Source organism: Oncorhynchus clarkii, chromosome 15, assembly GCF_045791955.1.
Source record: "Oncorhynchus clarkii lewisi isolate Uvic-CL-2024 chromosome 15, UVic_Ocla_1.0, whole genome shotgun sequence".
NCBI lineage: Eukaryota > Metazoa > Chordata > Actinopteri > Salmoniformes > Salmonidae > Oncorhynchus > Oncorhynchus clarkii.
Genome location: NC_092161.1, coordinates 7369022 through 7384770, shown reverse-complemented (window position 1 = coordinate 7384770; position 15749 = coordinate 7369022). Strand labels below are relative to the sequence as shown.

Genomic DNA, 15749 nt, shown 5'->3' with positions numbered 1-15749 from the left:
GATGGGGAGTTATTAGAGGTTAATAGCTCTCCGCTACTTAACTAACTATCCTAAATGGCTCTCTGCTACTTAACTAACTATCCTAAATGGCTCTCTTCTACTTAACTTCTTACTCCTACTTGAGACGCAGATGTCTCAAGTAGACACCTGGAAATGCAAATGCGCTACGCTAAATGCTAAATGTACTCGTTAAAAGTCAAACCTTCATCAAAATTCACATGCAGGGTATTGAATTAAAGCTACACTCGTTGTGAACCTAGCCAACAAGTCAGATTTTTAAAATGCTTTTCGGCGAAAGCATGAGAAGCTATTATCTGATAGCATGCAACACCCCAAAATGCCTGAATGCGATGTAAACAAAGATATAGCTTAGCCGGCGCTACACAAAACGCAGAAATAAAATATAAAACATTCATTACCTTTGACGAGCTTCTTTCTTGGCACTCCTATATGCCCCATAAACATCACTATTGGGTCTTTTTTTCGTTTAAATCGGTCCATATATACCCAAAATAGCTTTCTATGGAAGCTGTGTCATTCAGAAAAAAACATTGCTTTTAAACGCTGCGTCATTTTTTAAAATTAAAAAAGTCGACGATAAACTTTCACAAAACACTTCGAAATACTTTTGTAATCCAACTTTAGGTATTAGTAAACGTTTATAATCTATCAAAATGATTACAGGGCGATGTATATTCAATAGCTCCTCGTTTTCAAATCAATGGCTGCCAATGTGCACTTTCAAAACATCCTGGTGGAGACCGGAAGAAATGGAATCCAGTTAGTTGGCTTTACAAAGAAAAAAGTCCCTTGAAAATGACGACAATGGCGACATCGTGTGGAATCTGTAGGAATTGCATGCAGGTCGATAATTAATTTTGTGCCCTTTTAACAACTCATGAAAGTGACGCATGGAAATAATTTTTAGCTTTCAGAGAGCAGTTTTTCTTGCGCTTTTCAATGAAACACACGATCTGTTATAGTCACAGCCGTGATTTAACCAGTTTTAGAAACTTCAGAGTGTTTTCTATCTACACATACTAATCATATGCATATACTATATTCCTGGCATGAGTAGCAGGACGCTGAAAAGTTGCGCGATTTTTAACAGAATATTCGAAAAAGGAGGGGGTAGACTTAAGAGGTTCTAACCATTATTAATGGCTCTCCGCTACTTAACTAACCATTAATGTCTCTCCACTACTTAACTAACTATCCTAAATGGCTCTCTGCGACTTAACTAACCATTAAACTGGCTCTCTTCTACTTAACTAACCATTAAACTGGCTCTCTGCTACTTAACTAACTATCCTAAATGGCTCTCTGCTACTTAACTAACCATTAAATTGGCTTTCTGCTTCTTAACTAACAGTTATATATGGCTCTCTGCTTCTTAACTAACAGTTATATATGGCTCTCTGCTACTTAACTAACTGTTATATACAGGTATGGCTCTCTGCTACTTAACTAACTGTTATATATGGCTTCCTGCTGTTTAACTAACTGTTATATATGGCTCTCTGCTACTTACAGTGGGGCAAAAATGTATTTAGTCAGCCACCAATTGTGCAAGTTCTCCCACTTAAAAAGATGAGAGAGGCCTGTAATATTCATCATAGGTACACTTCAACTATGACAGACAATATGAGAGAAAAAAATTCCAGAAAATCACATTTTCTATCGGGTTGAGATCTGGAGACTGGCTAGGCCACTCCAGGACCTTGAAATGCTTCTTACGAAGCCACTCCTTCGTTGCCCGGGCAGTGTGTTTGGGATCATTGTCATGCTGAAAGACCCAGCCACGTTTCATCTTCAATGCCCTTGCTGATGGAAGGAGGTTTTCACTCAATATCTCACGATACATGGCCTCATTCTTTCCTTTACACGGATCAGTCGTCCTGGTCCCTTTGCAGAAAAACATCCCCAAAGCATGATGTCTCCAACAATTGCTTCACAGTAGGTATGGTGTTCTTTGGATGCAACTCAGCATTCTTTGTCCTCCAAACACGACGAGTTGAGTTTTTACCAAAAAGTTATATTTTGGTTTCATCTGACCATATGACATTCTCCCAATCTTCTTTTGGATCATCCAAATGCTCTCTAGCAAACTTCAGACGGGTCTGGACATGTACTGGCTTAAGCAGGGGGACACGTCTGGCACTGCAGGATTTGAGTCCCTGGCGGCGTAGTGTGTTACTGATGGTAGGCTTTGTTACTTTGGTCCCAGCTCTCTGCAGGTCATTCATATATGGCTCTCTGCTACTTAACTAACACTTATATATGGCTCTCTTCTACTTAACTAACAGTTATATTTGGCTCTCTGCTACTTAACTAACAGTTATATATGGCTCTCTGCTACTTAACTAACAGTTATATATGGCTCTCTGCTACTTAACTAACAGTTATATATGGCTCTCTTCTACTTAACTAACAGTTATATTTGGCTCTCTGCTACTTAACTAACAGTTATATATGGCTCTCTGCTACTTAACTAACAATTATATATGGCTCTCTGCTACTTTGCTCCCTCTTTGTTTGTTTGTCTTTCATTGGACCGTAGGAGTCAGTCAAGGAGCCAATGGCTCCAACGAGTCCTCTACAACAACAGACTGTGATGTCACCCTACTGCATATTGTCTACCTTATACAGTGGAGCTCAATCAGTCTGTCTGATGTTAGGGACGTTTTAATGGTCTTTTTCAATGGTCTTTTTCAACACAATCATTCACAACAAACTAATAGCAAGAAATTCAGTGTCCAGCGTATGTTAGTGAAAGCATGGCAGCAACCAATTTAGATATTTTTTTTATTGAAAGACTGTACATGTCACTTTGCTTACAGTGTAAAGGGTCATGATTTAATTGATGTTAAAGTTAAAAAAAGAGAAAGGAATGAAATACAAGTATGGTAAAATCACTGGGTGGGAATACTATCAATAGCATCCACACAAAATGAATCGCTATGCTATAACGACAATGTGACAATCTGACTTCAAACCAGGAAGAAGACGAAAAAGAAGAATAAACTACAAATCCACCATTTAAAAAAGGATCATGAAAGATTGAAAAGTCTTGCATATTGACCAAAACTTGTTTTAAGAATAAAAAAAAAATTATGAAATATGTAGTAGACTTTTATAATATAACATAAAAACAGGAAATATTAACACTATTCAAAAGTATAAAAAAATCAGAACATAGCCATGTGTAGCCTAGATGTATATTTAAGGATCCAACCCCTTTTTTAAATGTTTTATTTTTTACATTTTGCCTAAAATGACATGACCAAATCTAACTGCCTGTAGCTCAGGACCTGAAGCAAGGATATGCATATTATTGATACCATTTGAAAGGAAACACTTTGAAGTTTTGTGGAAATGTGAAATTAATGTAGGAGAATAGAACACATTCGATCTGATTAAAGATCATGTTTTTTTCATCATCTTTGAAAAGCCCAAAAAAAGGCTGCAATGATTATTCCAGTCCAGGCGCAATTTAGATTTTGGCCACTAGATGGCAGCAGTGAACGCGCACAGTTTTACACTGATCTAATGAACCATTGCATTTCTGTTCAAAATATTGCATCAAGTCTGCCCAAATGTGCCTAATTGGTTTATTGATACATGTTTATTGATACATAACTGTACAACTCTCCTCAAACAACAGCATGGTATTCTTTCACTGTAATAGCTACTGTAAATTGGACAGTGCAGTTTAAGCTTTCTGCCCATGTCAGATATGTCTATGTCCTGGGAAATGTTGTTTTTACTTACAATGTCATGCTAATCACATTAGCACGTAAGCTCAACCGTCCGCGGGGGGGGGGACCGATCCTGTAGAGTGTATCATGGTATCTCATGATAGCAAAACAATCAAGTACTAATAGTCAATTGATAAAATAAACAACACGTGGACAGTAATTTTTGTGAACAAACACACACAGTACACACAATACACACAGTACATACAGTACACAACCATAAGAAAATAGACAGCAATGTTTGGCAAAAGGAAATTGAAATACACTATATACAGCTATATTTTTTTCATAATTTGAATATAATAACACTAAACAGTTAAGTCTTGCAACGCACACATTAGCAGATTTGACTAATCCTGAATTGACATATTTTATTATATTTAATATATTTTTCAAGCAGCAGCAGTATGGGCGGCCATCTTGCCTGCAGTTTTTGACTCGGGTTTGATTTTAAAGTGCTGGTGTGTGTCGCTATGTCCTTTGTGACAGTTAAGTGCATTAGTGAGCATTACAAAAAATATTGTTTTCAAGGGGAAACATAACAGGGGACATCGATAATTTGCTCTGTTCTTCTCTACTGATGGAAAAGACACAACATTATTATTTAGAAGTGATGAATAAGAACCCATTTGACCAACATTGTGGGAAAATGGATGAATCACCTCTCTGCTTCAGTAGATAGAGGCATCTGGGTCACAGCAGGTCATGTCGTGTAAAGAAGAGTCCAGTTCAATTCAAGTTGATTCCAGTTGATTTTCTTCATTGGGGGATTTAGTCCCAAAATATATTAAATAAATGGAGAAACCCAGTAAGGCCTTTCCTATCATGCTTTTGAGGAGTTTTCCCTGACTGCTGTATAGGCCATGATACAGGGACTTAACAGACAACAACACTAACAGACCTCATACAGTAGCCATGCATAATGAGTTAGCGTTGCAACTTGACTATTCCATTTTTTGGGGGGGGATTGGACGGTGAAGAGCTATTCGATTTTTGATTGGACGGTGAAGTGCGTGGATGTCCAATGGGTTTGCCAAACAGCCGATTCAGCGTCATGTGACCTCAGCGAAGGCGATGTGATTCTAAAAAAAAGGAGAAAATATCAATATAAAGACAAGTTACAGAAATAAAAAAGTTACTTTCGTTTTTTTTCTCTGAAGAAATAAAAAAAGCTTTTAGAAATTAAGAAATGTAAATCATTACGAAGCTGAAAGGCACCCGATCCAGATTATTGTTGGTTTATTCTAGTCAAATCAAATCAAATCAAATAGTATATTCTTAGCCCACGTTTCCTCCCAATGCCGACACTGGCAACAATATGGCAGTTTATTTCCTGGTTCTTTCATTTAAAAAAAATACTTAACGCGTTATGATAGATGATTCTTCTGTTCCTTGACGATGAGCCTATGAGCAGGGAGGAAGTTATCGTCAATGAAGACCAAGGGCTGCCGTTCAGCATGCCTATGAGCAGGGAGGAAGTTATCGTCAATGAAGACCAAGGGCTGCCGTTCAGCATGCCTATGAGCAGGGAGGAAGTTATCATCAATGAAGACCACGGGCTGCCGATCAGCATGCCTATGAGCAGGGAGGAAGTTATCGTCAATGAAGACCAAGGCTGCCGTTCAGCATGCCTATGAGCAGGGAGGAAGTTATCATCAATGAAGACCACGGGCTGCCGATCAGCATGCCTATGAGCAGGGAGGAAGTTATCGTCAATGAAGACCAAGGGCTGCCGTTCAGCATGCCTATGAGCAGGGAGGAAGTTATCGTCAATGAATACCCCGGCTGCCGTTCAGCATGCCTATGAGCAGGGAGGAAGTTATCATCAATGAAGACCACGGGCTGCCGATCAGCATGCCTATGAGCAGGGAGGAAGTTATCGTCAATGAAGACCAAGGGCTGCCGTTCAGCATGCCTATGAGCAGGGAGGAAGTTATCGTCAATGAAGACCAAGGCTGCCGTTCAGCATGCCTATGAGCAGGGAGGAAGTTATTGTCAATAAAGACCACGGCTGCCGTTCAGCATGCCTATGAGCAGGGAGGAAGTTATCGTCAATGAATACCCCGGCTGCCGTTCAGCATGCCTATGAGCAGGGAGGAAGTTATCGTCAATAAAGACCACGGCTGCCGTTCAGCATGCCTATGAGCAGGGAGGAAGTTATCGTCAATGAATACCCCGGCTGCCGTTCAGCATGCCTATGAGCAGGGAGGAAGTTATCGTCAATGAAGACCACGGCTGCCGTTCAGCATGCCTATGAGCAGGGAGGAAGTTATCATCAATGAAGACCACGGGCTGCCGATCAGCATGCCTATGAGCAGGGAGGAAGTTATCGTCAATGAAGACCACGGCTGCCGTTCAGCATGCCTATGAGCAGGGAGGAAGTTATCGTCAGAGGGCTTTGCTCAACACAGATTTGGGAGTAAAGCAAAGGGGAGGAGGACTCTGTGTTTTAGTAGTAATACAGTACACTTTTAAAAAGGGGAGGAGGAATCTGTGTGTTTTAGTAGTAATACAGTACACTTTTAAAAAGGGGAGGAGGAATCTGTGTGTTTTAGTAGTAATACAGTACACTTTTAAAAAGGGGAGGAGGAATCTGTGTGTTTTAGTAGTAATACAGTACACTTTTAAAAAGGGGAGGAGGAATCTGTGTGTTTTAGTAGTAATACAGTACACTTTTAAAAAGGGGAGGAGGAATCTGTGTGTTTTAGTAGTAATACAGTACACTTTTAAAAAGGGGAGGAGGAATCTGTGTGTTTTAGTAGTAATACAGTACACTTTTAAAAAGGGGAGGAGGAATCTGTGTGTTTTAGTAGTAATACAGTACACTTTTAAAAAGGGGAGGAGGAATCTGTGTGTTTTAGTAGTAATACAGTTCACTTTTAAAAAGGGGAGGAGGAATCTGTGTGTTTTAGTAGTAATACAGTACACTTTTAAAAAGAAGCACTTCAAGATGAACGTGGGAGCCTTAGAGCGAGGAGGGATGTGAATAGATGAGTGAATAAGGGGGTGAATGGGGGGTAAATGGGGGTGGTGAATGGGGAATAAATGGGGGGGTGAACAGGTGGGTTAATAGAGGAGGAATGGGGGTGAATATGGGATAAATGGGAGGGTGAATGGGGGGTGAATTGGTGGGACAATAGGGGGTGAATAGGGGGATGAATAGGTGTGAATGGTAGGTGAATAGGGGATAAATCGAGGGTTGAATAGAGGTTTCATGGGGGGATGAATAAGGGGTGAATGGGGGGTTTAATATGGGAGAATGGGGGGTGAATAGGGTGGGGGGAATAGAGGATACATGGGGGGGTGAATAATTTGTGAATGGGGGGGTTAATATGGGTGAATAGGGTGGTTGAATGGGTGGGAATGCGGAGGTTGAATAGGGGTGAATGGGGGGGTTAATATGGGTGAATGGGTGAATGGGTGGGAATGGGGGGGTGAATGGGGTTCATAGGGTGGGTGAATGGGGGTGTGCGGTGTGTGCGGAGTGTACTCTAGCTATATGCTACCTTGATAATCTAGATCAACTGTCATTTAACCCCTCTCTGTGTCAGATGCAGGATTCATGTGGCATTCAAAAAGCATTCTTAATCACTTTACACAACAACACTTATAACAAATAAGGTTTTAGGAATGCTTCATTAAACCCTTAAGTGTTGTATTTGTTTCAAATATGACTGAAGACCGATGCAGTTATTTGTTTCAGTGTTGCTGGGTAAAGAAAGATGGTGGACTGAGAGGAGGGAGTCACCCCACCACAGCGACCGACTGATGTCGTACAAGAGGTTGGTAATGCCTCACATCTAAGGTTAATTAACATAAACACATTAAACATCTCTTGGCTTCTAAACATAGCCAACCAGCCACTGATGCAGACCTTTGGAACCTCTACATTTTAAAAAGTATAATAAACCTATGTATTATAGCCTACACCGTAACATTAAATCCATAATTTATTTTAGACACGTCTAAAGAAACATGATATGAAGAAAATGTAGTCTATTTCATTAGAATAGAACAGCTTCGTCTGAGTTGTCCTTATGTCAGGTCCCGATCTGGCTATGCCATATGGCTACGGGCTACACTAGTTCATTTAGCAGACAAGATTTGCTTAGAATTCCGTGGCATTATTTTATAGTATGAACACTACAATTGAACTTCGCTGAATAAAATAGGACACTTTCTACAAACTATTTGAAGAAGTGCGTACGTGAAACAGGTCCTCCTGTATGCTTCATTTAGAACTATTTATGCAACTTTAGTTGTTTATTCAAACATTGGGCTATATGTTTTGATTTTTAAATACATTCTAAGGCTGCATGATGTGGCTAGTTTGATGAAAATCGCATGATAGGCATGAGCTCTACTTAGTTTTTTTTTGCGAAGGCTGCACACTCTTCATCAGTCTCTCATTCACAATTTGACAAGCACTTGATAACGCCCCAGAATATCCCGGGGGCATCCCATTTGTATGGCCGTAACGCCCCCTAGAAAAAATACACGTATTTTGTGGCCAGTGTCCGTTGTGCCTTTGAGCTGAATATAATAATTATAAGTCCTTGCTCCCGTCTGCATGCTCAGAAGTACCTCTCACTCACATGGCTCTCTCAGATATCTCAGTTCTTATTAGCCAATGCCTGTCATGTGATCGGGTCCTTCTCACAGGCTACAAGTGAAGACAGACGCATCAGGACGTGCGTCCTTATCGAATTCCCGAGGCACATATGGAAGATGTTGGAAGAACTGTCCATATTTGCACTAGCCTATGTTAATCTACTCTTCCCCCATAGTAGAAAAGTTGACCTATTCTATTCAAAACATAGTCTGGGACAGTTGTGGGACAGTGATAGATCCCGAATTAATACAACCACTATTATCAAGAAACCTTTCAAAATCAATGAGGCTGATGCAACAGATCACAACTCTTGGCTTAACATTCTGATCAACTATTAGGCTATTTATTCACATTATAAGCGCTGCAATGCACACACGTACATGTCGTCTATGCACTTACATAGTGAATGGAGGTCACTTTTCCTAATGTTCATTTTAATGCCAGCCAGGTAGCCTATTACTCTTGTTGTAAAGAGAAGCAATGTGCTTAATAATAGGAAAGTAGATACATAAATATAGTAGGCCTAGCCTACAGAAAGCTGATGGGATCCTCCTCTTTTTAATAGAGGCCATCACTCTGATCTTTCTCGCAATCATTTCATCGCCTATAGAAATGTTGCGCAACATGAGCTCATGGGCTCTCATGAAGTGTTTGATTACATTTTCAAAAACATTTGCATTGATGTCAGAGTGATTAGAGGGACAATAGAGTGCTGCATACCACTGCTAATGACCATCAGCAGCATAAGAGCTTGGAGAAGCCTTGTTACCGTGACGGTCACGTTGGAATTGATTGTGGTCATGGCTCATGACCGCCGGTGTGGTGGTAATGTGGTCACGGTAACAAGCTTAGTCACATCACATAATTCATAGCACCGCTCACTAACTAGTCGCTATATAACAGTATGATAAATGTTCTTGAGCACCTGAGACATTGAGAACGTTGAGTACCTAACTACTACCTCACTACAGTAAACATTGAGAATGTTGAGTAACTAACTACTACCTCACTACAGTAAACATTGAGAATGTTGAGTAACTAACTACTACCTCCCTACAGTAGACATTGACAACGTTGAGTAGCTAACTACTACCTCCCACAGTAAAACAGCTCTGAAGAGCTTGATGCAGTGGAAGAACATGACCCACAGGTCAATATTGTGGTTGTCAGGAAGGGTTTATAATACATTTTCACCAACCACAGTAAGATAACTATGCGAGTGAGTCACTGGTAGAGAAAGACACAGTATTGTCAGGGTCAGTGCTCTGCTTCCACACAACACAGCCTCATGGAAACTGGGGGATACCATGTTCTGTTTAATGCATTATTTTATGCCAGTACACTCTTCCAATTGGCTGGTTTTCACCAAAAAAGTATAGAATTCAGAGAATATATTGATGTGGTGTATTGGTGCATCATATAGTGCTAGGTTTATTCATTACATTAGTAGGAACATTTTATTGAGACATTTTTTACATTCAGCATCACTCCGTCAAGGGAAATATATAATATATCTCTCTGATATATTATATACATATAATACATTATATACATACAGTGGGGCAAAACAGTATTTAGTCAGCCACCAATTGTGCAAGTTCTCCCACTTAAAAATATGAGAGAGGCCTGCAATTTTCATCATAGGTACACTTCAACTATGACAGACAAAATGAGAGAAAAAAAATGCAGAAAATCACATTGTAGGATTTTTTATGAATTTATTTGCAAATTATGGTGTAATATTTACATGAATTCAGTGTGGTGTGTTTCCACAGGGTATAGGGTGTTTCTACAGGGTGTAGGGTGTTTCTACAGGGTGTATGTAGGGTGTTTCTACAGGGTGTAGTGTGTTTCTACAGGGTGTAGGGTGTTTCTACAGGGTGTAGGGTGTTTCTACAGGGTGTAGGGTGTTTCTACAGGGTGTAGTGTGTTTCTACAGGGTGTAGGGTGTTTCTACAGGGTGTAGTGTGTAGGGTGTTTCTACAGGGTGTATGTAGGGTGTTTCTACAGGGTGTAGGGTGTTTCTACAGGGTGTAGGGTCGAGTAGGGAAAAGTGTATAGGGTTGAATACCTGCAAAGTGATGTACTTCTCCAGTGGGCTCTCCACTCTAGACATGTTCTCCTGTGGGGGGTCTTCACCACTCAGCAACAGCTTGCCTTTGAAGTTATGCACCACACACACCACCTAGAACACACAGTAGGGAGAGACAGGAGTTAAACACCACACCACCTAGAACACACAGTAGGGAGAGACAGGAGTTAAACACCATCTAGAACACACAGTAGGGAGAGACGGGAGTTAAACACCATCTAGAACACACAGTAGGGAGAGACAGGAGATAAACACCACACCATCTAGAACACACAGTATGGAGAGACAGGAGATAAACACCACCTAGAACACACAGCAGAGAGAGACAGGAGATATACACCACCTAGAACACACAGCGGAGAGAAAGAGGAGTTAAACACCACACCATCTAGAACACACAGCAGAGAGAGAGAGGAGTTAAACACCACACCATCTAGAACACACAGCAGAGAGAGACATGAGATATACACCATCTAGAACACACAGCAGAGAGAGACAGGAGATATACACCATCTAGAACACACAGCAGAGAGACAGGAGTTATACACTAATTTACAACAACAAATATGAAGGCTTTTTCTGACCACCGTACGACCAGCTGGTAATAATTGTGACCTCTATCTGACCAGCTGGTAATAATTGTGCCCTCTATCTGACCAGCTGGTCGTAATTGTGCCCTCTATCTGACCAGCTGGTAATAATTGTGACCTCTATCTGACCAGCTGGTAATAATTGTGCCCTCTATCTGACCAGCTGGTCGTAATTGTGCCCTCTATCTGACCAGCTGGTAATAATTCTGCCCTCTATCTGACCAGCTGGAAATAATTGTGCCCTCTATCTGACCAGCTGGTCATAATTGTGCCCTCTATCTGACCAGCTGGTAATAATTGTACCCTCTATCTGACCAGCTGGTCATAATTGTGCCTTCTATCTGACCAGTTGGTCATAATTGTGCCCTCTATCTGACCAGTTGGTAATAATTGTACCCTCTATCTGACCAGTTGGTCATAATTGTGCCCTCTATCTGACCAGTTGGTCATAAGTGTGCCCTCTATCTGACCAGTTGGTAATAATTGTGCCCTCTATCTGACCAGTTGGTCATCATTGTGCCCTCTATCTGACCAGCTGGTCATAATTGTGCCCTCTATCTGACCAGTTGGTAATAATTGTGCCCTCTATCTGACCAGTTGGTCATAATTGTGCCCTCTATCTGACCAGCTGGTCATAATTGTGACCTCTATCTGACCAGCTGGTAATAATTGTGACCTCTATCTGACCAGCTGGTAATAATTGTGACCTCTATCTGACCAGCTGGTAATAATTGTGACCTCTATCTGACCAGTTGGTCATAATTGTGACAATTATATTATGTCCTATATTACTTAGCCTACTGGTCATAGTTAAGACCTCATCCTAACCTGGTAATGACCAGCTGAATACAGCGTATTACCTACAGACAATAGCAGTTGGATACAGAAAACATTGTTCGTGGCATTTCTGTTTCCATAGCAACTTTTAAAGTTTAAATCTGCAAAATACGTCTTACATTTAAAATAGATCAAGCAATGACACAAACATATCTACATCACACTTTTTTGCATATCTGATTATACAGTAATTATACCATAATTCACCCACAGACACAGAAAGACTGGGACACAGAACAAATACAGGCAGATTTATTTTATTTGATTAATGATTAAAAAGAGTCGTGGGAGGGGTCAGATCCTCATCAAGGACCTCTGAACACAGAGGGGGCGATCCCGGAGCGTAGTGGCCATCTTGAAGAGTGGGAGGGGTCAGATCCTCATCAAGGACCTCTGAACGCAGAGGGGGCGATCCCGGAGCGTAGTGGCCATCTTGAAGAGTGGGAGGGGTCAGATCCTCATCAAGGACCTCTGAACACAGAGGGGGCGATCCCGGAGCGTAGTGGCCATCTTGAAGAGTGGGAGGGGTCAGATCCTCATCAAGGACCTCTGAACACAGAGGGGGCGATCCCGGAGCGTAGTGGCCATCTTGAAGAGTAGGAGGGGTCAGATCCTCATCAAGGACCTCTGAACACAGAGGGGGCGATCCCGGAGCGTAGTGGTCATCTTGAAGAGTGGGAGGGGTCAGATCTGCAATGAAGAGAATCAGCAAATTACAACTTTATCAATTAGAGATTTTAAAAGATAACTGGTACAGGACATTCCTGAAGAAACTTTGTGGACACCGTGGTTGTCAGGGGCATATTTTAGGACTTTCCAGAGGGCCCGCAACACATCCATCTCCTGAGTTTCCTGGCTTTTCATGACACTTACTGTAAGAATAAAAAGAGAAGAAAATAAATGAATGATTGGCATAATGTGGACGTGCAGGACACGACTGAACAGTAACACACAGTATCTTCAGTCAGAATCTAAAAGGGTTCTTCGGCTGTCCCCATAGGAGAACCCTTTTAGGTTCCAGGTAGAACACTTTTAGGTTCCAGGTAGAACACTTTTTGGTTCCAGGGAGAACCCTTTTTGGTTCCAGGTAGAACACTTTTTGGTTCCAGGGAGAACCCTTTTTGGTTCCAGGTAGAACACTTTTAGGTTCCAGGTAGAACACTTTTTGGTTCCAGGGAGAACCCTTTTTGGTTCCAGGTAGAACACTTTTAGGTTCCAGGGAGAACCCTTTTTGGTTCCAGGTAGAACACTTTTAGGTTCCAGGTAAAACACTTTTAGGTTCCAAGTACACTGAGTATACTAAACACCTGCTCTTTCCATGACATAGACTGACCAGGTGAATCCAGGTGAAAGCTATGATCTCTTATTGATGTCACTTGTTAAATCCACTTCAATCAGTGTAGATGAAAGGGAGGAGAAAGGTTAAAGAAGGATTTTTAAGCCTTGAGACATGTATTGTGTATGTGCCATTCAGAGGGTGAATGGGCAGGACAAAGGATTGAAGTGCCTTTGAATGGGGTATGGTAGTAGATGCCAGGCGCACCGGTTTGTGTCAAGAACTGCAGCGCTGCTGAGTTTTTCACACTCAACAGTTTCCTGTGTGTATCAAGAATGGTCCACCACCCAAAGGACATCCAGGCAACTTGGCAAAACTGTGGGACGCATTGGGGTCAACATGGGCCAGCATCCCTGTAGAACTCTTTCGATAGCTTGTAGGATCCATGCCCCGACAAATTCAGGCTATTCACAGGGCAAAAGGGGGTGCAACTCAATATTAGGATTGTGTTAATATTTGGTATACTCTGTGGAAAGGGTTCTACATGAAAAAAAATATTTTTCAAATGGTTATCCTATGGGTACAGCCGATAAACGCTTTTAGGTTCTAGATAGCAAGCGTTTAAGATAAGGCAGTCATGGGCAGCTGAATAGCATGTCTCCTGGGGAATCCAGTCTCAGTGAGACCTGATGCAGAGAAAAAATGTGCAATGATCATCAGCATAGCTAGTACAAACCTTGCACTTACCAACCTAGCTCCTACCAACCTAGCTCTTACCAAACTATCTCTTACAATCCTAGCTCTTAGCAACCTAGCTCTTACAAACCTAGCTCTTACCAACCTAGCTCTTACCAAACTATCTCTTACAAACCTTGCTCTTACAAACCTAGCTCTTACCAACCTAGCTCTTACCAACCTAGCTCTTACCAACCTAGCTCCTATCAAGCTATATCTTACTATCTCTTCTAGGGAGTTTTTCCTAGCCACCGTGCTTCTACACATGCATTGCTTGCTGTTTGGGGTTTTAGGCTGGGTTTCTGTACAGCACTTTGAGATATCAGCTGATGTACGAAGGGCTATATAAATAAATTTGATTTGATTTGATCGTACCAACCTATCTCTTACCAACCTAGCTCTTATCAACCTAGCTCTTATCAACCTAGCTCTTACCAACCTAGCTCCTATCAACCTATTTCTTACCAACCTAGCTCCTATCAACCTATCTCTTACCAACCTATCTCTTACCAACCTAGCTCTTATCAACCTAGCTCCTACCAACCTAGCTCTTACCAACCTAGCTCTTACCAACCTAGCTCTTACCAACCTAGCTCTTACCAACCTAGCTCCTATTAAAGATCCGTATCAAACAGAATAAAATGTAACATTTGTCAATGACTATGGATTTAAAGAGGGGTGGGTCTACTGTCTCCTTCACCTGGGATGTGGCAGAATAGGTCACTGGTAACTGAGTGTGTGGCCAAGCACTGATGTAGAGGCCATGCATCAGGTCATTGACATGTGTAAGGAACTGTAAAGACAGAGACATATCATGATTAACCATTACCTAAGGTCTTAACTAAGTTAGACTTAGCCTAGCAAGTACATTAACTACAGTATGTTGCCACCGATCAATCTGGCAGTCAGAGGAGAGCGAGAGAGAAAGAGAGAGAGAGAGAGAGCGAGAGAGAGAGAGACATAAAAACAGGTATTTTTCCATTTCTTATTCAGCAGGCTGGATAACTTCTGAACTTCTGCCCTTTGCAGTTTCTCCTTCCTTCCATCCAAGATAGAAGATTCCTGGAAGAAAAGAGAATCAAGAATTGAAACGGGTAGATAAGAGTTGTAACATTAGAATGAGTGTTGAGGGGGAGTATGGATAGGCAAAATGTATTGTATTGTCAAAAATACACAAAAATACAAGGATCACTGATAATTCAAGAAAGACATTACATCCATATTGTGCAAGTAAAAAAAAAATGTAGGCTAGCTTACAATGTCTCACACACACGGTTTCCTGTATTCACTAATCTATCTCTCTCTCTCTCATTAACTAAACAGATATCAAAATGTCAAAACATTAGCTAGCTAGCTACGACAGGTACAAATGTAACTTTACCATGTTCATGGAGGATTATAAGGGCTAAACTCCACTCCATGGTGTAGGAAATGTATGATGAATTTCACCAACGACGTTGAACCCAGACCAGGATTTGTGGATTCTAGCCATGACTACATCGATTCGCACAAAGGTCAATTCTTCAGAAAATGTCAATTATGAAACGCCCACTTTGTACCTATGTTTGTTCTCTGTAGTGCCTTTTTTGTTTGCTGAAATCGATACTTTTTCAATAAATGTTAATCAAATACAACCACAGATTGTTTTCTCATTGCTGTTGCTCTATTTGATTAACTTTTATAGAAAAAGCACACACGTGCATTACCTTGGAACCCCGGGCTACAGGGCAAGATGGCTAACCACAGTCCAGCACTCCCAAAAAGCTAGGGCTGTTACAGTATTGTATGTTACTTAGTTATTGCAACATAGAGGACCGTAGGCTGTGACACAGTGATGTCATAATGGTGT

At 41.2% G+C, this 15749-nt stretch overlaps 1 protein-coding gene across 1 annotated transcript in view; it reads right to left on the bottom strand.

Moving 5' to 3' along the window:
- Positions 1–4724: 4724 nt before the first annotated feature.
- The window catches only part of LOC139366662 (phospholipid phosphatase-related protein type 5-like), an 85880-nt gene continuing 74855 nt past the window's right edge, over positions 4725–15749 (bottom strand). Inside the window, exons 5-6 of the mRNA XM_071104341.1 lie at positions 10442–10555; positions 4725–4840 (exon numbers count right to left, since the gene is read on the bottom strand). Coding sequence (XP_070960442.1) covers positions 4811–4840; positions 10442–10555 — 144 coding nt within the window. The 3' untranslated portion in view covers positions 4725–4810. The remainder of the gene's footprint in view (positions 4841–10441; positions 10556–15749) is intronic.